At 37.9% G+C, this 23786-nt stretch overlaps 1 protein-coding gene across 1 annotated transcript in view; it reads right to left on the bottom strand.

The window, feature by feature from the left end:
• Positions 1-23786, bottom strand: part of ADCY7 (adenylate cyclase 7) — a 41044-nt gene that overhangs the window by 7321 nt on the left and 9937 nt on the right. Inside the window, exons 3-20 of the mRNA XM_018084975.3 lie at positions 23463-23663; positions 21256-21420; positions 20293-20442; positions 17946-18094; positions 17517-17628; positions 14763-14890; positions 14369-14527; positions 10730-10862; positions 9288-9473; positions 8994-9037; positions 8094-8174; positions 6997-7069; positions 6059-6156; positions 5335-5419; positions 3638-3775; positions 2734-2796; positions 2035-2073; positions 513-676 (exon numbers count right to left, since the gene is read on the bottom strand). Of these exons, the coding sequence (XP_017940464.1) occupies positions 513-676; positions 2035-2073; positions 2734-2796; positions 3638-3775; positions 5335-5419; positions 6059-6156; positions 6997-7069; positions 8094-8174; positions 8994-9037; positions 9288-9473; positions 10730-10862; positions 14369-14527; positions 14763-14890; positions 17517-17628; positions 17946-18094; positions 20293-20442; positions 21256-21420; positions 23463-23663 (2168 nt within the window). The remainder of the gene's footprint in view (positions 1-512; positions 677-2034; positions 2074-2733; positions 2797-3637; positions 3776-5334; positions 5420-6058; positions 6157-6996; positions 7070-8093; positions 8175-8993; positions 9038-9287; positions 9474-10729; positions 10863-14368; positions 14528-14762; positions 14891-17516; positions 17629-17945; positions 18095-20292; positions 20443-21255; positions 21421-23462; positions 23664-23786) is intronic.

The following is a 23786-nucleotide window of genomic DNA, read 5'->3' as shown; positions in this document are numbered from 1 at the left end:
TCTGAGAAAGGCTTACAGATTAACAGTAAAACCTTTGCACATGATTTCTCTTAAGTATTTTCGGTTTCTTCAATTAGATTAGGTAGATTGCTGTTACTTTTCAAAATACACACATTTAGTAAGGTAAGTACATGAAGTTCACTATTCTATTGACTTGCAAGGTCTCACAAGAACAGCTTGAGCATCAGACTTTTAGCAAGGCTTTTCTTAATAGCTTATCAGAAGATCAACCTCATTATGAGATTAATAAGAATCCCTAGTCTTTAAAGTAAGATAAGGATTCCAGGGATCTCAGAAGCCACATTACAGATTTTTTCAGAAAACACACACTTTGTTTAAAAATAAAAGAAAAAAAAGGTGATATTGTCTAATATTATTTCCCTGTCATTAACTTTACAGAAAGGTTTGCAATGTTTGACTTACATGATTTTGATATTGCAATATTCCAGTAGGTGTACAAAAACCTAACACCTCCTTTAGTGAAACATTAAATAAGAAATTTCCCACTGCACCTGGTGCTGTTGCCATAGAAGCTCAAGTTTCTCTGCTGAGGGGTGTTAAAAAGGATGAGGTAGACAGTCACAGCAATGGACAGGAGGAGAACTTTGAGTTCGAAGCTCATTTGAAGAAATACCGAGCAAGCGATGAACCCCAATATACAGCAGTAAGCATAATACTGTAAAAGAAGAATTTAAAGAGCAGTTGCATTATTCAGACTTTATGCCTAAGACATGTTCAAACCACAGCAAATACTCTGAGTTCATGGTCACTGTAATTTAAACAGAAGAAATTAGGTCACTTGCTAAATACACTAAATACATTTCTTTTTAATGGCACTAAAAGGCTGAATTTAATACTTTTTTTTTTAGTTCATTTTTTTTAATTTTTCAGGGGCAAACAAAAGGATTTAAACAACAAACATCACACCAACATAAGCAAGCAATGCCAGATAAAAACTGAAGAGTGTTGAGAATTTCTCTTCTGAAGTCTATTAATTTAAGCAATTACCTATTTAAGGTTCAAGGCAGCGAATCAGCTCTGAACCAGGAACTCCAGCCTTCTAATCCTATTTTGAATGTGCTCTCCCACTGTAACCTTAAGCAGATACCTCATTCCCATCTCCCCTCCTTGTAAATGTGAAGACCATGACCTGGTATCCAACCTTAGACACAGTTCCTTCATAAGAACTTTGATGCTAACAAGCATTACCAAGCTAGGGCCATTATCCAGTGGAATTACTGAGCACTTTCCCAGAGGAATCCCAGTTCAGGTGTGGTGTCCCAGCTCAGGGTGCAGCTGGCAGCTCTGAACATGTCGGGTGGTACAGAGCACGTGGTGCAGATGGGGTTGGTCCCCGCAGCCACAGGCACGAGTGTGAGCTGCTGAGCTGGCACACTTCAGTCTACAGACTGCTCCACAATTACCTCACCTTCTGCTCCTCGAGAATTCATTTCACTTTATGCACAAGGCACAGTTTTCCCACATATAACAGCACAGACCTACCACAGAATTGCGAGATTCTTGGCTAAGCAGTTTCTGCTGAAGTGAATGAAGCCAGAACTGCTAATCAGGGCCCATATGAAACAAATTGTACCAACTCTCTCATCCTGAAGGCATTGAGTGTAACCTCCAAAAGGTGACAAACACTCACCTGGAAGCCAAACCTCTGAAAAAGAAACCACTACGTAAAGAACACCGACACAGCTCTGTCAGCCACTTAAACTCTCACTCTATCAAGACTCTTTGCTGGGACAAGTACAGTTCTCATCTTTCAAACTCAAACATCATCACTCTGTTCTACTGCTTTTCCCTTAAATTCTTTTAAGGCTTTTAAGTCTGAAATTTACAAAACTGCCAAGCCAGATTTTATTCAGCACAGCAACAGCAGCTGAACAATACTGATTTCATGAAGAACTTTTCTGCTGTCAGTTACCTAAAAGTTGCCTTTCATACAGCAACAGAACTTGCTACTTGTAAGTAAATATACACAGTATTAAAAAATATGGCTTTTAAAGTAACATGTAAACTACTTACAGTTTCCTCAATGCAGGAATGAGTTGTGTTTCCAAAAGGCTGATTTACAGACATGCAAAAACAAAAAATTACAGGATGAGCACAGTGTGCATTTTATATGCACTTGTCACAAGCACAATAAGAAGGGTCCTCACTCAATCTGCTGTACATCAAATAAAAACATGTCCATCATCTAAGGGGTGGCCAGGTGACAGAGGAGCATCCCAAACATTTGCATGATCTCAAAACAGAATGTTACTTTGGAATTAAAGAGATAAAAGGGGGAACCCTCAGAAACAATTCTTCAGTGTCACAAGCAAGTGCTGAATTTAGCCTTGCAGAAATGCCAGAGAACACCTTTCAAATGTGTTGAAAGACCAAAATAAGACACGACTTCAGTTTTATACATGAGTACTCCAGACTTTTGAGAATCCCTAAAGGATTCTATGGCACTGGAAAGCCATAGTTAATGACAGAAAATATCCTTCAAAACTACCTTTGTGGCATGAGTAAGTCTTTGTGTTCAACAACTTTAAAAAATAACCTATTTTTATAAAAAGATGAAAATACATCGAAATGTTGCCATCCATCTATATTATAGGAGTTGGAATTCAATGATCCTTGTAGGTCTCTTCCAAATCAGGATATTCTATGATTCTATACCACCAGCCAAGACTCATTTCATTTTAATCTTAGAAATTAAGACAGTACTCTACTCACATAGGTGGTAGAACACAGGTCATTTGATCCAGTAAAGTTTGCAGGTTTGTTCTTTTCAGTAGTCTTGATTTATGTGGGGGAAAAAAAAGGAAAGACATCAACAAAACCACTGTACAAACTTGTTAGCAGGTAGTCACTGATTTTGAGGGTTTTCTCCATATTATAGAGAGTCCTGATCTGGTTGCCTTTTCAGGACTACTGAAGAGATGTTGAAATACAGTGGTATCCCTTGTAGCTGTATTAAATATGTGCACACACAAGGTGCAAGAAGGCTAAAATTTACCAATTCAGGGTGAAGTTTTACATCATGGCTAGGTAATCTAACAGCTATCTGGCACAAACATGGTTTTGTCTCACCCCCCAGTTTCACAGCTGCTGTTCCTGTTTTCTTTTAGGCTGTCTCTGGTGGTGTTCACATGACACCACTGTGAGTCAATTCAAGGACCCAAGCCAGCAGGAAAAACACCCTACAAAAGAAAATTAAGCATTTTCTGCAGTATTGCTTAAAAGAGAACCAACCTCTATTCTTCTCTCCCTTATTCACATTACTACCAGTGAGTGCAAACACCACAGTGAACTGCTTAAAGTGCCACCTGCCACAGCCAAACATTTAAAGACACATTAAAATAAAAAGGAAGACCATCTTAGTGATGAGGGTTACAATCAAGAGTTATTATAAATGCCATCTTGAAAGCAAGAAAAGGTGATGTAAACTAGAACTGAAGTCTATCACATGTACTTCCAGTTCTAGCAGTTGAAAGGCTTTACACAACCTCATGCATTAAGTGTATCATGCCCTGTGCAAATCAAAAGCAGCAAAAAGCTGATACTTGATGAAAAGAACATAGGAAGTTACTCAAACTGTGGATGTTACAATAGGTCACAGAATAATGTGATTACTTACCAGATTAAAAATGGCTATAATCAGCAAGGCAGCTATAGTGATGACTGCTAAAGGAAGCCTAAGTAAAGGCATTGTTTCCACCTTTTCTGAGACAGCACAAAGATGGTGCAGGAAAGGCCACTGATCTGAGCAGCACTTCTGTAAACAACATTAATTTGTTTCAGTAACACGGATAACACTTTGATACGTGGGAAGAAATATTTCTAAATATTTTTTCTCTCCATGAGAATGTCAAAAGTCTTCACTGGAATTCTGTTTTGAAGCTTTGAATCCAGTCATTCAGAGTCAATGCCTAACACATTTCCCCAACAGAAAACAGAGAAAATGCTTCCTTACTTCAAAGAGAGTGGGTGCTAAAATTTTCTGGATTTGTGCTTTAAAAATACAGAATTATGATCTGATTGAAAGTTCTAGAGAAAAGTTAATAAATATGCAGTGACAATTTATGTTGTATTTTTTTAGTAATAGAGTTATAATGTTATATTTGGAACATCGATTTTCAGGTGATCGAGTCCAAAACAATCATGGACAGTCCCATTCTTGCCATCCTTATATCCTTCCATTGTTGCTAAAGAGAAAAACATCCAGTAAAGCAAATACTTTTAATGATTGCAAGCATTATTCAAGGATGTTATAGCAAAACACTCCCAGCACAAAATTTAAGTCTGATGCAACTGCAGTCTTGGAATTTTCTTTTTTTCTCCATGTGTTTTTACAATGTAGAAACCATACGTGCATGTACATACACACACCTCTCTCCCTACTTAGACAGATATGCAAAAATCCATCCATATACATATAAAAAACCCACCATACATACCTAAAATCCATACATCTATCTAACCATACTTTTAAATGAATCATAAATATTTATCCCCTGCAGTTTTATCTTTTTTTTCTTTCTCCTTTACACAGGTTGAACCTGGCTCTCTAAGAGACCATTTCTTTCTGTGGTAGTTTTCCTGGGAGACCTCCATCACCCCAGCAGGATGGTGGTGGCATGTTCTCAGCAGCACTTTGGAATTCCCTCCTACCCCTCATCTAACACAGCATAGATTTGAGAGTGTAAGGAACTCTCTAAAATCCCTTCTCTCTTGAACTGCAGAAGGACCTTTTTACTTTGTACTGTTGAACTCTATGTCACTATGGGCTGTGTCTCTATATATTTTTAAACAGTAATGGCATATATTTAATAATGCAACGAAAAAGTAACTACAAATGCAAAGTGTCCTAATCGATGTAATGGTGAATCTGGAATTCTAACAGCTATTAAATTGTTGCCAATAAATTATTCACATGTTTGTAATTTTCATTACACTTTATAAATTATTATGAAAACTAATCTTGATTCAAACTGATTTTGATTTTAACACTGTTTCCAGTATAGAAAATATCAGTATTTACAAAAAACATTACCATCATTGATAAACATAAAAATAATTTAAAAAAAACCCAACCCTGCCTCCTGCCTCTTACCCATCTATTCTGGCACCCAAATAATTCCAAATTACAGTGCAAGTTTTCAGACATGAAAATGTATCTCAGACAGTGGAATCTTCTGGTAACCTGAGATTCAAGACTCCTATAACTCCTGTTGAAATTAACACCTTAATTCATCATCCTAAAAGATAGACCAAGTAGCTAAATTATATCCATCCTCTTCCAAAACCAGGAAACTTTCTAAAGACAAAACTTACCATACATTTCTCAGCAAAGCACAGAAATAAAATAAGCACAATGATGACTGCAACAATTCCAAAGGAAATTCCCAGTTTTGCAGTTCTAGAGGAAAAGAAAACATTAAACACAAGAGGTTTAAATATCATTCTTCTTCTAATAGTACTAGATGATCAAAACATTACACAGGTTATTGTTACACAATCACTACTTTAAGAGATTCTACCCCTAATGTCCCAAACCACTGCCCTGTGCATAAAGCACAGGTAAACTCCACTGCAGCAGCCATGAGAAACAAACATGCCTTAAATTTCAGGATTATCAAGAATCTGCTTTCTCAGAGGTATGAGAAGCAGTTCAGAAGTTCCCTCCTTGTAGCCCTGAAGACAAAAGGAGCACTGAGCATAATTTAGCTACGTCCCATTTTCCTACCGCTCGAAGTGCTTACAGCAAACTATTCTTATAAAATAGTATTTCTCACTTAGCTGACCAAATCCCTGTGTGTACTAAGCAAACTAAATATTAAAGAAATATTTCTGTTTTATTTTCATACTGATATCAAGGCTCTTATGCCAACAACATGAATGCACTCCTTTATCAAAGGGTAAATTAATCCTAAGAAGTTTATGTTTCTTATATATAAACTCTCAGGAACTCCAAAAAAAAAAAAAGTTCCATGCACACAAGTTTCACTTCAGTTATTGGTTAATTTTAACTATGAATAATTAAAATACCATCACTTACTTTGGCATGATAAGCATCTGTATCACAAATATGCAGAGGAACACAAAACTGGCACATGCGAAGTAACTCTTCAGTTTTAGAATAGGAATGGTGCGATACTGAAACACAGACCAGGATAAATGTTCAGGAGAATTCCAGGGTGGGGCTTTTTCAATTCTAGAACATTTTTGTGATGACACACATATATAAGTTTATACTGTACTGTTAAAAATATACCTAGCACTGAAAGAGAACAAAAGAAAACTACCAGGAAAAAAAAAAAAGAAAGAAAAAAAGAAAAAAGAAAAGCATTTGAAAACCTGTCAAGAAAAACATCCCAGTCCAAAAGGATAATTTCCAGTTAGATGGAAATCCAACAAGTGTGTAAATCAGCACTTCACAGATACTCACAGTCCAAATCCTTATCAAAATAAGGACATACAGAGAAGTAAACCTAAAGTGTATATACACACCCACACCAGCAACAGCAGTACAGTACACCACAGCACAGTAAATTAAAGAGCAGTTATTCAAACAGAAAAAGCACACTGTACCTGACAAATACCAGCATTACATCTACAATGAAACAACCACAGAAAGCAAAGTATTTTCGTTATGGATGCAAAATCCTTTTTTTTTTTCTTCCTTAAATCTCATTATTTTTGTGAGTAGTAGTTTACATAGTAAAATTGCCAAGTTCCCACTAACACCCTTATGGCAAGAGTTTAACCACAGATTAGAGACAATCTCCATTAATCTACAGAATTCACATTCTCAAGGAAGAATGACCAGCTCAAACGACTCATGCAATCTGCTTTCCACCAGTCACCAAAAACCTCTTCGGATGTGCAGTCACCTCCAGAACCCACTTTCAGAATGAAAACAGTCTCCAGCACATTTTTATGCTGCTCTGAAGCACAAATGAAAGACCAAAAATGATTATTTTTGCTCTTACCAACCTCTTTTTCGAGACCAGGTTCTGCAAAAATCAGTGAAAATCCGCAGAAGTCATCAGATTTGCCACACCAGGGGCTGCACCCAGAGAGACACGTGTTACAAGGAGCACAGAGCAGGCCAAGGACACAATGCAAAAACATCACTGTGGTCGAGACTCCAGAGTGCCCAGGGTGGGGGTGCCACTCTCCTACACACATTTGACATTCTGCAAGGTTTTTCTGTTTCACAGCGGAACACATGAGCGGTTATGTTTTTATGGAGCTGACAGGCAGATCCAGGGCCCTCACACACAGCAGCACCTGCCAGTTACATGAAAAATGTAACTCCAAACCTTCCCTAAGGTTTACAAATAGGAAAGTATAATAGCAGATGTTAGAGATGGCTCACAGCCTCCAAAAACTTCCCCTAAATAATATCAGGTCTCTATGAGGAACAGCTGAGGTACAGTCTTGACAGAATTTAGATGAAAGAAAGAGGGTTTTCTTCTCAAATTCAATGTTTTACATTTGATAGGAATTTAAATACTGTATTTTATATTAAAACAAAGCAAAAACCCACCACCACTGCCAGTGTTTGTCTGCTTTTAAATGCAAATTTCCTGTCAAATGCACCACCTGCAGCTAACAGACCATTTGCCTTCAGCGAACCAGACACTAGAGCAACATTGTTATTATGTCCAAAACTGTGTTTTGACTTTATACATAGTTTTTGTTCAGGACAACACCCCATTTCCTGACACTTCTTATGTTAATAAGGAGAACAAAAACATTAACTTTCTATCTCATCCTACACTGCAGCTCAGCTCATTACTTTGGAACAGTCATAAGAAACAAAGCAATGATTTTGCTGTTTCTCAGTACTACACCCCACTGAACAGCTTGAAAAACCACTGGTTTCTTGCTGTAATAAAGCAGTAATACTCTCATATTCACATTAAAACCAAAAAGAGTTAAGTAAAAAACAAAGACCAAAAAAAAATGGCAAGACAAAAATCCTGGTAATATTTCATTTTTGGTAAGTGTATTTTTTATATAGACTTAAATTGAAATGCAGGTTAATCTCAAAGAAAAGATTTAGAAAAAAATAAAATACTTCATACTTAGTTGAACTGAGGCCCTCAATGGTTGACATCATTTCATCATAAATATCTTCCTCTATCCTTCCCTTCTGAGATGAATTTCTGAGAACAAAACGAAGTCTGTCACAAAAGCTATTCAGAAACAACTCATGGCTACAGAGCACACTTTCTCAGCACATCGGTGGGGTAAGCTTCCAGGGAAAAACTAAACAAGAATGCTCCAAAACTGACAAGCAAATACATCGATGGGCACTTTAGCAGGCATTTCTCCAGTTACTCAAAACGTGCATTTTTCAATACAATGTTTTGATAAACTGAGAGTATGATTCAGCTCCTTACTTAACTCAGTGCTAGAGGAACAATTGTAAGCATTTATACATATAGTACCAATTCTTTATTACACTATAATGGCATATATTAATAATACTAAACAAAATATTGAAAAATATATATACTTACTTGTAATATTTATATTTTCTGATAATATTATTTAAAACTGTTTATTCTGTGCTGTAATATTACAAACTAGTCTGGCATCTGTGAGTGACTAAAAGCTGAGGTAGCACAAGCAGGTAAATATACAGTATATGAGCTGGTTTGGTCTGTTTTCCACTGCTCCTTAGGGCTCTCCCTTCCCAACTCCCTTCCATCCTGCTGCAGCCCATCGAGCAAAACGAAACCTCAGTGACTGAGGGGTCAGCAAGACAAGGAAGGAGGAAGCTCCTTTTACAGTCTGCTAACAATAACAACCATGAACTAAGAGAACTTTTAAAGGCCAAAGATTGAGCTTAACCTTTCTAACGCAGAAATACCACACACACAGTGATTAATCAACCGGAAGATCACATGCTTACAGCACACTGAACTGCAAGAGGAGCACAGGAGCACGTATTTAAAAAACAAAGAAGGTACTTGACAAACCTATCAGTTGTTCTCTGGCGCCCAGTGGAACACAAGGGTATTTCCTAAACAAAATTAAGAAAATAAGGTTTACTATGATTGTAGCATGCTAGAGATTGGCAAAGTCTGAGTATTGTTAAGTTCCAACAGAAAGAGGTGATGCCCAGATACCTTCTCAGTTCTGTGTACACATTTAACACCAAGAGTAACAGTAGACATTGAGCCACAAAAATCATGTCATATTCTGAGTTTCACACCACAGACAGCAGGAGCAGTTTGCAGCTGTAGGTTGACAATCGCTACTTGAGGCCTCACCTTTCTTTGCCTTCCTTGTGAACCTGAAGAGTCACTGCTCACACTCTCTCTGTGGTTCAGGTGGGCAAAGGGCCTGGCTGCTCCCCAGGACTCCAAATAACGTGTCATCCGAACAGATGCTCTCATCTTCAGCCCGTCATTAACTCTTGTTTTAGGGAGGTGATTATTTGATATGCATTGTTTGGACTAACAGGAAAAACGAAAACACACTCGTTTAGAAAACAGAGTAGTTTAAGACTATACAGTCTTGCTGTTTAGTAGGACTCTAAACACATCAGCAACATGTCAGCCAACCTCAATTCCTTTATCTCATTTAATTAATGTGAGCTAAACGAAATCACAGTGTATACAATGAATTTGCTTCAGCTGCCTTTACAAGCCTTCACTTGCAACACAGCAGCAGTTAAACTTCCAGGTTTATTCAGGATGATGCAAGGGATCTCAGGATCTTATGGACAGATAAAGTTTCCTTGCAGTCAGCACAACACCAGGGAAAAAGATTCCAGATTCCTGAGCAAGGGTGTATCAAAAGAGTGGTTAGGAGAAGATCCCACAAATTACAGACTCCACATTAGATTATATCCCTATGTCATGGGTGCTGAGTCAGGCAGTGTAGACAGGGTATACAGCAATACCCTTGTAGGGCTACAAGGAAGCAAAAACTACAGAATAACCTGATACATCAGTGACTTGTTAGCCTCTAACATTTCACAAGCATCTTCAAGTTAGCAGAGACCTTTTTAACAGACTTACTCTCATTCTGAGAGTATGAGCTGTGTACATGAAGGGGGGGTGCAATGCTGGAAAAAGGAACAAAGATAAGATTCTTTCTAATTTAAAGATAGGAGTTATTTCTAATTTAAAATGGCTCTATACTGAAAGTTTGTCATTTGCATTCTTTTTTCATTTGAAATACTTTACTCATCAACCACAAGCCGATTCAAAATAACAATGCTCTAGGTGTTTGCAGTTACCAGGCTCTAAAGGAGCAACCAACAGTTGCTACCTTTACACCCTGAAAAGAAGGTGAACTTTACTTTTAAGGTAGTGAGGAAGATATCAGAAGCCATTTTACAGGGAATATTTTATCTGAAATTGGCCACACAGTACAGGTATTACTTCATTACTTCATCCCACCTTTGACCTGGACTTGTGAGACACACTCATCAGGCAAATATATAGCCAAATATGTGGTTTTATTCTAAGCTGACCACATAAGGGGTTTCAGCGTAACACTTATTACCTTCAAGCTAACAGGCATGTCATAAAACATCAGGACATGCTTTCAGATCTGAACTCCCAAATCCAAGCTACTCAGCTGACTTACACCACACTTTAATTCTGTTCCTGAACAAAAATATTGTATGCACCACAGAAACCTATGTACTTAAAATGTATGTACATATTTGAATAAATATATATGTTTAAAAACATACACATACCCTTGGATCAACTACTAAGTAAGTTTTGATATTCATGGATTCAAGGTAAGGATCCCTCAGGTGTCCATTCCCTTCTTCTACTTCATAAGCTTTGCCTAGGTGATTTAATGTTGCTTCAGTGATGTGCACACGGCTGAGAAGGGGAGAAAGAACAAGAGACCCAAACACTCACAGAAAGGTCACATTAAGCATTTCATTTACATTTCAATGGCCACTGCTGACATTTCTGCTTTTCAGCCATCTCCTGCTTTGGCAGCCCACTGCAAAATCCTGCCAGTACTTAAAATTGTATTTGCAATCCTTTAGTGCAGTTCTTCGTTGCCTATCTTTAATAGCAAACATGCTGAAAAACACTTCCTGTAATGAGATCCTATCAGTATAAAATTAAATTGAAATAAGCAGAGACATATAAGAAAGAAGAAGAAATGTGATCAAAGGAGATCTGACGACAGGCAAGCCAGACAGACTCACAGGCAGCTTGTTTCAGATGGTGAGAGCTGCAGGGAAAACTCACCAACAAAACACAAGCGAGGACTGTCTTGTGCTAGAAATGCACGGGAAGGGGAAAAGACAGTTTCAAAGTCTGTGGGGAAAAAAGGGTGGAAAATGTTTTTTGTTAACTAGGAGGATAATTCTGAAAGTCTGTGTTTTCTGACTGAAACAATCTGAGGACAGCATGACACAGCAACACCACCAACACACTTCTAAGGGGAGCAGCTAGTATTGTTCTGTACCCATTCACACTTTCCCTTAAATATCATTTCCTTCAGTACCCCAAATTACATCTTTTCATATAGATTATGAGTAAAGTCTTTCCACATAATTTCTCAACAGGAGACTTCCGTGTGTTCATAAAATATAATTCCTTATGTTCTGCTTTCCCATTGTTCATCTTCTCATGCTTTTCTCATTTTTCTTTGGCACAGAGGGGTTAAACTCTGCTGTCAGTCCTACAATCCACTAGCTCAGGGCTGGGAATAGAACATTTCCATAATGGAAGCTGACAGTGTGCAGCACTCCTGCCTAACTACAGAGAGTAAGGGAATCACCCTCCCATCCACCTTTATTTCTTAATACTGTATGTAGGTTTGCACAATTATTTATCCAAGACCTGAAGATTACTGGCCGTGACTTCCAACAAGGAAGAAAAAAAAATTCTTCAATACTCTTCAAGCCAAAAGGTAAGAGTTTTGGAATACAGATGATGGATGCTTTTATTTGTATATTGATAATTTTTTCTCAAAAAAAAAAAAAAAAGAAGGTTAATTGTTACCTTGACTTCACAGTTTTGCAGACAAGGTGAACATTCAAATCTGAAATTTTACAGTTTACTCTAAAGCATAATTTTCTTCCACAGAGACTGGGGCATTCTGGGTGATTGACTGAGCCTTAAAACACAACCATGCACTGCAGCAAGTTTTCCGTGCTTTTCCACTCATCTCAAAAGGCATTGCATTTGCTCACTCCCCACCTTCTCCATTTTACCAAGCTTCCTCTCTCCTCCTCAAATCACACACTGTCATGGGACATTTCTGATCATACTGCAGACTTCTTTCCCGATTTCTCAGCAGTTACTAATTGCTCACTGGATTCCAGGATGAGCACATAACCAAAAGCTGCTCTCACTGAAGCTGCCTCTCACAGGCAGGCTGTGACATGCACTGCTGCACTTGTCATGCTGGGACACAACACCCAGCACACTGCACCCAGCTGCCTATGCTGACAGGCCTGAGAATAACATATCCTGTTCTCTCAGGAATATGCACAGTAGAGAGAATTGGTCATAAATGAATTTTTAATTTTGGTTTTATGCTACTCCCTTCTGCTTTAGTAGTACATTATATTGTTATGAATGCAAATAATTTTTAAAATCAGAAATAAGGTGAACAAGGATACTCTGCCACTGGAAAGAAAATATTTAAAAAGCTAGAAGTTTTCCTGCAGCCTTTCAAAAGCCTTTAGAATTTCTTCATTTATAGAAACTCAGAATATATATACTTTCTATTTTAAATAAAACCTCTATCTGGCTCCTAATGGCAAAACTTCTGCTTCCAAAGGAGCAGGACTACCTAACACTGGAATAGAGAATCCCTGACATATCACTTTTCTGCAAAGCAGGAATCAAAGATAACATAACATTTGCATTGTGAATTAAAAGCCTTCCTCCCTGTCAGGTTCAGTCTTCCAAAAGTGGAAGGTGTTTCCTCTGGCAAGTTTTGAAACACAAGATAAGCTACTGCTAGAAAGGTATATAGAAAGTATTAAGTGTAATATTTCTGAATCAGCATGACAACCTAAACCAGCTTAATTCTTTACCAGCTTATCAAATACAAACATGAAGACCATAAGGAAATAATCCAAGTTGTTAAGGCTAGGCAATGGTCCTAAACATGACTAAGAAAGTATGTCTTCATGCCAGAGTCGTGTCGTTTGCTTTACCAACAAAAGAAACTTTACAACTCTGTATTCTTGCTTAATCAACACACTAAAAGACTCAACCCTACTGGTATTGCAATTGTTAACTAAGCTCCAACTAGTTTTCTTTCTGTTTCGGTCATCAACGTAAGAAAATAATTTGATATTCATATTCCCTTATCACTTGGCAGGAATTAATTTTTGAGTTACAAGCATATACTTAAAAGCTGTCTGAGGTGCAGAAATAATAAGCAATCTTACAATGCCACTGGTGAGAATCTCTTTCCAAAAGAAACCAATACTTTAGTACTTAAATATATACCCACATGTATGCCATTCAAATAAAAATTAGTAATTTGCATAGACCACCAAGAACCTGAAAAAATCAGGGTCTCATTCGGGAATGGAAAAAGGAAAAGCCTTATAATGGTCTTTTTATTCTAATCCCTAAACTCAACTTAGAAAACAGAAAAAAAGTATACTTTCCTAAATGAGGAAAATGCAAAATGCTACTGTTTTTTTAAAATAATTATATTTCTCCTTTTCAATGAGCATCTTAAAAAGGCCTGCACGAGTATCAGCTTCAGACCCAGTCCTTGCACTGCTGAGAGCACATGGCAAGTTATGTTACTGCTCTGCCTCGGCTCTTCCACTCAAGACCACCCACTTCCCTTCCCGTTCTGCCTGTGGCAGATGCTACACAGGGAGAAAATGCAACAACAAACAGCTCCAGACTGTCCTTGCTTGGATACTCCACACCAGGCTGTATTTTAATTTCTGAGTTGTTTGTGGGTTTTGGGGGGTGGGGATGGTGAATATAGAGCTGGTATAATTCAAGTAGGACTGATCAATACATTAACAGAAACACTGGGTAAATAAGCAGCTTGGCCTTGTTGACCCAAGCAGCACATCTATTCTTCAGCTAAACTCACAAATGCAGTATTATCCCTGTGCACAACATGGATTAACTAAGTCAACATAATGCACTGCTGAAGACACACACACTTCTCCAATGAAGGGAAGGTCAAGAAGCAGTCACTTGCCTAAGAATAGAATTTTATAGTTCATTGAAAACACAGTCAGAAAAGACTAACATCTAACAGCTCTGCTGAGTACACATCTGTCCTATTTTCATCATCCCATTATGAGGATTTGTGTCATGGCACAGTTACAAATTCCAGGCCCATGACAGAGTGAATCAGCACCGAGAGGGAAGATCCTCACCCCGGAACTCCTGCGGATTCCATGCGGTTGGCCAAGGACACGTCGTGTGACCAGACGTCGTACTGCCACTTCCGCAGGCCGATCACCCCGCACAGCACGTTCCCAGAGTGAATTCCAACCCTCATGTTGATATCGACTCCTGTGGCTTCTCTCACCTTCCTGTGGAGGGACGAGGGTATTAGAGCAGGAGATACACTTTTCATTTTCTTCCCTCCTACTGGAGATCTGTTCAGGCTTATACACTTAATGCAAAGAGAACAGACAAACTTATGACCTAATGCCTAACTACCCAATTATAGCTAATAAACACACTTTGAATGTTGACAAGAAAGCTAAGAATTACTTTATTCAATGTATTCATAATCTTGACTCATTAAAAATGTGTAATACTTACTTGATTGCTTCACAAATGTCGAGTCCCATTTTAACACAGTTCCTGGCATGAACTGGTAAGGACACAGGTAGGCCTGAGACACAGTAGTAACAGTCTCCCAGGATTTTTATTCTCATGCATTCATTCTCCTGTGAAATAACAGTAAACATATTTAACAGGAGAAAATGAACTCCAAGTAGGCTAACAGCACCAAAGCCAGTGGTTTGAGAAAGTAAGGTTTTGTTGAATCCTTGTTGAAGTAAAGCTTCCTTCTTTTTCCCCACATCTGAATGCCCAGACACTGCTCACTGGAGAGCAACAGAAACAACCACTTCAAGAATTTCTGAAATAAAATCACCTTACTTGTTTCTCACATTTTTCTTGGAACTGTGTGCAGTTTAAAAACTATAAATTAAAATAAAACTCACAGAATTTACCATCTAAAGGATCAAATCTACTTATCTATCTTTTAATCTTCATTGTTATTAACACTTGAATTATGGGCAGCTTGTTCACCTTTTCCTCAGTTTTTGTGGGGCAGCCTCATATATTAAGATGCTCAACCTAGTAGCTGTACAAAAGCAAAATGGGGTTATTTTGTTGTTTCAAATATGGCTGAAGAGGAAGCTGGCACCCTGCAGTTTGCTATTGCTAATAAAAAAAACCCATGATATCATATGGCCACAAAAAAAAATTTTTCCTAACTGTGCAGCTGAGGATATGGCTTGTTGGAGACTGGTAGGAGAGAGGAAAGAGGAAGAACAAAAAGCTTCTCATACTGTCTCTTTTGTTAACACTTTACTGAAGAGTTGTACCTGAAGAAAGATTTCAAGCAAGCCAGGGCTAATCCTGCAAGGCTGTTTAATGTTTGATTGACAAGCAGAGATGGCTTAATTTGGGCCAGCCAATACCAGCTGTCCAACCCTACCTGCTGTAAGAACACTCCAGCAGTTCCTAAATCAACTCCAAAATCAGCCCAAACCTGCAGCAATTTACCAAACTGAGCTGTTCTCCCTCATCAGTCAAAACCTTAAGGGAACATCGAACATCCATCATTCTCTACCATCTTAATCCATCCCAGTAGGTTCTGAGCATTGCTACAAGTGACAGCCTGAGATGGATCAGCAGGGAAACACAGCCCTAGATTAGAGCTGCTGGACTTCAGTATCCAGCTCAGTGTCCAGTTTAGCTATCCATTTTTATTAGGTAAATTAGAGCCCACAACATTCGTACATTATGGAAAAGATGACAGAATACTTCCTGGCAGAACAAAAATAGCACAAAAAGCAGCAACCTCTTCTCACAGCTCAACCACAGAGTTGCAAAAGGCCTTGACTCATTAAATCCAAAAGACTTTGACTCACTAAAGACAATTAAACATGGCAATTTGCAGACAGGAGTGAGAAATTAAAACATATCATAAAAAATTTAGAATCTTTACTATCTTTGTATTTGAGAAACAGTTAAAAAAATGACCAAATGTCTAACTTCAGCTTCTACTTCGGCATTAAAAGCAATTTGGCATTTGGCAACTAAGATGACATGGTTTATTTTGCCTCAACAGCTGCTTTGGAACTGTACAATTGCAATACAGCTAGTTATGACTCTCTTTGTTAGTAGCTAAAGATTTAACAGCAACTGAATTCATATAAATGCAAATATTAGCAATATCATTTAGTCAAAAAGGTTAACTAGGATTTAAGAGAGGTTTTAATCAGTGGTAGATTTAAGAATTTATTAGATGACATCCACAAAGGTTAAATTAAAGTAATTTCACTCCTCTGCTATATTGATAATTTTAGAGTTCTCACTTTTTCTGAAGAATTTTTAGAATTTCACAAACCCAAGGTTCTCCAAGTTCGGTAGTTTTCTAATTTTCATTCAGTATATCCAGATATAACCAATTATGAAATCTAACCAAACTCTTTTAACAATGAGAAGATTTGATAGGTAGTCATCAGTCTTGACTAATGCTTTACCAATGCTAAATTTCTAAAACCAGAATCTGGGTTGGTATTTGGTTTTTTGAAGTCTCATAGGATGCAATAAAATGCAGCATTTATTTTCTTAAAGCCATAAATGCATCATAATACTGACAGAAAAATCAATTGATATATCAGAACATATATATTGGATTGGGGATAGTTTTAAAGAATAATAAAAATCATCATGAAAATATGTAAATGATACAAATATGTAAATCATAAACTGAGTTTGTGATTACAGTTGCAAAGAAATTAACCTCCAGGAGCATTTGGAAGCAGTAAGAACTGCCAGCCTGAAGGGTCACTATTGATGGTATGTCTTAGTAGGGACCATTTTAAGCTACTTCCCATTCTTACACTTTCCTGCAAGTATCCATTAGTAATTAACACTCCTGAGCCAAAGGACTCTTTGTCTGCTGCCTCTGAATTGATGAATTTAAATGTGTGTCAGAGTTCTCCATTTGTGGAGTCAATACACAGTCCCTCAAGCTGAGCACAACAAAGCTGCTCCTACAGCCCTATTACAATCATTTATCACCATCAGACAGTTTCCTGAGCAATACAGACAAACCTTCAAATTTAAGAATCGGAATTACAGTAACAACTTGCTGAATTTCCCATTTTTGTTTTAAATTTTGTTTTAATGTGATTTTGCTAGTCAGTTTTAAAGCCAAAGCAGCCTTCCCTTCCGGATTTCAGAAGCACTAATACCCAAGTGCTTCCTGTTGTGAAAGAAAGACTTCTCTTTCCAATGGTGGCTTTTATTCTACAGCACAAACTGTAAACCTACCTTTGCAATCTCATCAAACTTCCCAAAAAGTTCGTTCAACATCACTACAAGGTCCTTAGGAGAGCAGTCACTGGCCAGGCGAGTAAATCCTACAATATCTGCATAAAGAATGCTAGACAGGAACAAAAGGAAAAAACAGGATAAGTGAAATATGAAGATACGTCAATTCCACAGTCAGCATAAATATTAAAATGCATTTTATAGAAAGCATCTGTATCTTTGGAAAACAACTCCAGAAGAAAGGATTCAAGTGTCTCTACTGATTTAGAAGACAGCTTGCCAGTTCAAGAGACATTTTCTTCCTATAACGGGAGAGAAGTTCACTTCAGCCTGAAAATCTGCCTCCAAATTTTAATTTCACTGGACCATATGCACTGTTAGGAATCAGCAGCTTGTATTAATACAATTGCTTCTAGAGTTCCCACTTACCTGACATTTTGGTGCCTTTTTACATATAGACTGTGGAAATTATTGTCATGCATTTGCCTATTATCATTAGTTTCCTTCAGTCGCTCAATGATTGCCAACTTCATTTCCATAGAGATATGAGCTGGCAGGATGGATAAAAGCAAATTTTCCTAAAAGGAGGGGGGGAAAAAAATTATTAACACAGTAAATTTGAAGCGGCAGAATTCTAATGACTGCAAGAAGGGATTAAAAAGTAAGCAAACAAACAAACAAACGCCTTTATTTATTAAAATGGCTTTTGAGTAATGCATGTCAGGTTTTCCAGAAGACACTTTTACGTTTCTGTTCTCAAAACTATTGATATCACAGTTATGCAAGGATATTGCAAACTTTTTCTTTTGTTTCTTGTGACCTAGATGTGGCATCTCTCTGTAACCATGGAACAAAAAAAAAAAAAAAAAAAAAATCAGTATCCAGTACTGCAATTTCTGGATAAATTACGTTTTATTTTGACCACTAATCTCAGTGTTATGTTGTCATTGCCTGATTAAGCTGCTGTAAAAGTTTATATTCCATAACTAACGATCTATCCAGTATTAAAAACCCTCATAAATTCTCAAATGCTGCAAAAGCAGCAGCAGATACAAAAGTGTCGACAACGTGCTGTTGCAGCTTAACTGAGCCAGGAAGCAATGCCACTGAAATGAAGGCCTTTGAACTGAGCCAGAATACAGACTCCTCAAAAACACTTCCATTGTGTGGCTATTCCAGGCACTGTTTTACACTGGCTTAGACTCAAAAGCTTGTTCTTCAAAGAAGACCCTGGTAAGTTGCTGGGCAGAAGAGGAAGACAAAAAGAGAATACTTTAACCCAGGAAGGGCTCTCCCACCCCAGAGGCAGAGACACCACAGCAGAGGAAATGTTGTGTGGAGCAACTACGAGCAGGAACTTTTTCAGATGACATCAACGGCAAGGTCAGTGCATTGTGTAACTAAAATGCTGTCCCTTTGGACCAGATCTTTGTCTCACTTTTTTCAATACCTCATGTAGCAGTGTGCAGATGGCAGTAAGCTGCCTAGGTTACTTAACCACCAAAAGTGCCTGCCACCAAAAAGAAATACCTTGGGATCACAGTGGGAAGAAGTAGTTCTTGAGCATCAAGTAGTTGGACAAGAGTTTGGTTTGAGACTGCCCCAGAAACTGAAACACCTCCTTCCCCTCATCTACCATTTTAGTACCAGAAGAATGAACCTTGGGGAACAATTTAAACTGACAGCAGATTCCCAGTGGATATAACAGGACCACTGGAGGCTGACACTTTATACAATTTTCAAGGAAGTGATGAAGAACCCTGAACTGCAGTTTTCACACAACTTAAGCACATTTACACTTCAAACAAGGAGACATTAAAAAAGAAATAAACTCAAAACCAAAGCCCTAAACCCCCTGGAAGTCACCACACTGCCCAAGAAATGAGAGCACACTGCCTGTGTAAGGTGATCAGATGGTTCCCTGGTGGCTGTGTGGGAAAACTCTGCCAGGACTTTCATGCAAATTTGTCATCTCATCTCACAAGATTAGCATCAGGAACAGATTGCACTAGCAGTGTGGCATTTTCTTCTTTTCAGTTTGATCAGGTCAGTCACTTTACAGCCCCTTCCTTTTATCTAATAACTGGTGGGCAGAGAACACAGCACACATCAGCCTTCTAGACTGCTATTCTTAACCCTACTTATACCAGGATAAAAGAGGAAAGGTGCCCTAGTTATAGCTTTGATACTTCTCTACGATCCTTCCTCAGTAAGAAATTAATGTTCCTTCCTTATTCCTTAAATACCAGTGGAGTTTATGGAAATAAATTGTTTATACTCAACTACTGTAATCTATTACATGATTGTTTTCTCCCTTTGGGTCCAATTTTCTCCTTCTAGCAAAAGAAAAATAATTTGTGAGACAAGAAAATATAAGAACAACTAATACTTTAGAATTCAGACCAAGGGAAGCATAAAACCAACTGCTGAAATCACCTTACATGTAATTTCAGGGCATTAAGGACATGTTCTTTTAAGTTACCTTGAGCCAGTCCTAGGAACACTTTATACAGGAAAAAAGTAACTAAAATGACTGGTAATTATATTCCTGTTAGAAAATACTGTGATTTTCATACAGACAAGCCCCAGAGATCAACTTCCTCCCTTTAACTTCCTTCTTTTGTTACAAATGGCACAACTCTTATTTTTGACACTAGGTGGGTATCACAAAGACTGGACCAAGCCTTTCAACATGCATTAGTCACCAACCTCATTAAATTTATACCGACTTTGGAAATGAAAACCAGCAATTCATAACATGAATTAGCTCACTCACTTGTTGCCTCTTTTCAATCTTCAGTTTCATTCGGACCTGAATGCACTTCAACGTGTATCTGTACAAATCCCACGAAGCAACCTGCATTTGGCGCTTGTGAAATGCACCCATCAAGTTACCACAAAGGAAAATGACAGCATTGGCAAGCAGCTGCACAAGAAGAAAAATATTTACCTACTGCACAGCAGTCATTGATACTTCACTAACACACATACTAGTCCCATAAAAACAATTAATCCCAGACCGCCTTCCATTTCCTCCTACCCTGCCACATAACAAATCACAGTGCTGCAATTAGCCAGGATGTAGCTGGAAAACATAAGCTAACTTTCAGAGTCACCAGCATTCCTGTACAAATATACTAGTAGAAGAATGAAACAGAAAATTCTGCTATATCATTTAACATTTATTTCCAGGCACCAGTGTTTGATTTATGGAGAAACCAGTCTACAAACTCATGCATCAGCACTCTGTGTGGAGTCTGGCACACACCTGCACCAAATGAGCTGGGGTGCTCCTTTGAACACACCCTATTAATAAGTGTTGGGAACCCTAAAAACACTCAGCAGCACTCCCAGGCCCTGCTGACACCCCAGGGCAGCAATGGCCCTTTTGATCCACCCTGTGGGCAGTGCCTGATAAAGTTAGATAGACCCACCTGAAACAGCACAGATTGGGAAGAATGATTGTGACAAAGTTAATCGTATTTTTAATAACTTTGTTTAAAAATTAATAGAACAATCCTGCTTTTTCCACTTAGGTCAGAAAAACAAAATGCATTACAGATTTAAAGATTCACAATTTTATGAAAAGCCTGAGTTTTTTGGGGCCCAAGCTTCAAATCCATGAACTTGAAACATCCATGTGGAAGTCTGGAACTTTTCTAAACAGAACAGTTATGCCAATAGCAAATGGTAATATGACTGGGGTGTTTAATTACTTAACCAAGTGGTATTTCCTTACCTGAAATAGAAAGGATTCCTTCTTTTCCTGAGAAGTCATGCTTACCACAGTGCTTAGAACAATAATATGGGAGAGAGCAGAAAGAACACTAATTATGACAGCACCTCGCATCCCAAAGGGTAGCATGGTATAAACTGTGAAGATTATGAACAGAAAGAACGGCACCTTTGGAAAAAGAAAAAGAGAAGAAAAAAAGAAAAAAATCACATATACACATTATTGGGTGTCTCCCAAAAATCACTGCAGAAAAAGGAGCAAAGCTGCAGGATTTCAGACTGAACAATTAAATATTAACATTTCAAAAGCACAGTTAAAACCATAAGGACTGTGGTATTTCTAAGAGTTTTGAGGGAATTGGCAGCTACAGATTCACAGACAAGATTGTTTAACATGACATATCACCTATAATTTTTTCAGCTGTCCTTGCCCTTTATCCTGAATTTATCCATTACAGCTCAGATGCACTTTGGATGCACTTTGTACTCACACGTCAGGAACAGTGTGTTGCAAGGGTAGCAATACTGAAAGGAATCAGATTTCTCACCTTCTCCAAGTTATTATTCTAATTTTAACATCACCCAATCAATGTGTATGTTTACCCTGTGCTTGATAAAACCCAAAAGTCCAACCAATGCTTCCTGGTGCTGACAAAAAAGAATAACCTTTATTGCCACTGACTACGTACTTAGATTTGCACAGATTTTACAAAATGCACAACAGGCACTAAACTTCAAGGGGTCAGTAGCAAGGCCTATAATACCTAAATCCATGTTTATAGGTTTGTTAAAATGTTAGCTTATATATGTGGAAACTAACAACTCCGATGAGAGGAAAATAGTGCAGCATTCCTGGCTCAGCTCCACCTCATCACAGCAACTCAGCTTGTGCCATTCCAGACAGGAGCTTCCTTCGAGGAAGTCTCAGGGCCCCATCTGCACTTAAATGTTTTGCCAGAATAGACAGTTTGCTTGGGACAACAATAAAGAAACAAACAAACAAACAGGAAAATAAAACTTTTCATTCAGCAAAAGTAATCGTCCCATGTTCATCTTTATTATTTTAGTTGGATTAAAAACATTTTTCTGCCATATTTACAATCCCATCACACAATGTTCTGTGTTATAGTTTTATAAACATGGAGAAGTGAAGGCCAAATCTGCATTTAAGCAGTAGCTTTAATTAATGATAAATTCATAATGAGGAGAAAGTCTGAAATGAGTCTATTCACTTCTACATTCCAGAATAGAGTGTCCTTATATTTTAGACTTAAAATAAATATGAGTGAGTTATTACCACATGACAACACCACACTGACTTGCAGCACTGAAAGCAGCAAAACCAAATCTTTCTTCATTACATATTTGTATGTCTATTTAACAAGAGCAAATTTGGGGTTTTTTCCTAAGGTAATAGCTACTTCCTCAAGTTAAAAAATACTGAACAGCAACTCTAAATACACAATGCTGGATCCAGGCCACAATGCAAATCAGATTTTGGTTGTTTAACTGATAATTTATATCTTTCTTTATTGAAATAAAGAGGGGAAGGGAAAGAGTCAGTAAAACAAGATAAAAAGTCATTTTTATTTAATTAAAAACTCTTCTGCTTGCATTATGAGATCTTAGGAGGAGTTTCCTACAGATTACGATATTTTTGGCATCATGAAATCGCCCATCTTCTGATCAGAGATAGCAAGCAATGAACTTTAGCCACACCCAGCTATGCCAGGATGTGTCATTAATTCTTATTGTTCACTTCACCTCTCCCACTGACTTAAAAACGTGCTCCCTAGGGCACACCCAGCTCTGGAGTCCTTTATACATTTCTTGAACACCTCTTTGACCCATATACATGAACAAAGCAAGTATTATTATGAAAAATTCTCTTGGAGATTAATTCATAGTAATTCAGATTTAGTAAAAATATTAAGTAATAATCCAATTAATTTGCAACTTAAAGATGGAATTCCCATATAGATTTATGCAGTTATCTAATTTTCTCAGCTGAACTATATTGTCACTATAACAAAGAACACAAACTAAGATTTACTGTAATAAATCAGTAAAATCACTTTAGAAAAGTGAACCCAAATCTCACCAAAAAAAATTACTATGATGTTATAACATTCTGAAAAAATAAAGCACACAAACACATTCCCATACACCACCAGTTCTGTGTAAGTACCTGAATGAACAAGACACACATACCTGTTCCCACAGCTGGTAATCATTTTCTTTTTCAAAAAGAGATACATATCCTACAGTCAAGAAGCACATCCAAATCATCACTCCAAAGAACGTGAGCCACCTTCGGAACAGGGACTCGATGCACAGCAGCAGGTACGTGACTGCAAATATGCCCAGGGCAGCACACACTGTGATGATGAAGGCAGGATGGGAATGTGCCACCTGCAGAAGCAAAACAAAGTGTTACAGTCGTCCAAATGTCCCCTTTGGAAAAATGAAGGATGCATCTGTACTGTCCTGGGAACAGCCTGGGTACCCTTAACACGCTGAATTGAGTTCCTAAGC

Source organism: Manacus vitellinus, unplaced genomic scaffold, assembly GCF_001715985.3.
Source record: "Manacus vitellinus isolate BGI_N305 unplaced genomic scaffold, ASM171598v3 scaffold_10_pilon, whole genome shotgun sequence".
Classification (NCBI taxonomy): domain Eukaryota; kingdom Metazoa; phylum Chordata; class Aves; order Passeriformes; family Pipridae; genus Manacus; species Manacus vitellinus.
Note: the sequence above shows the minus strand (reverse complement) of the source record. Positions and strands in the feature narration are given on the sequence as shown.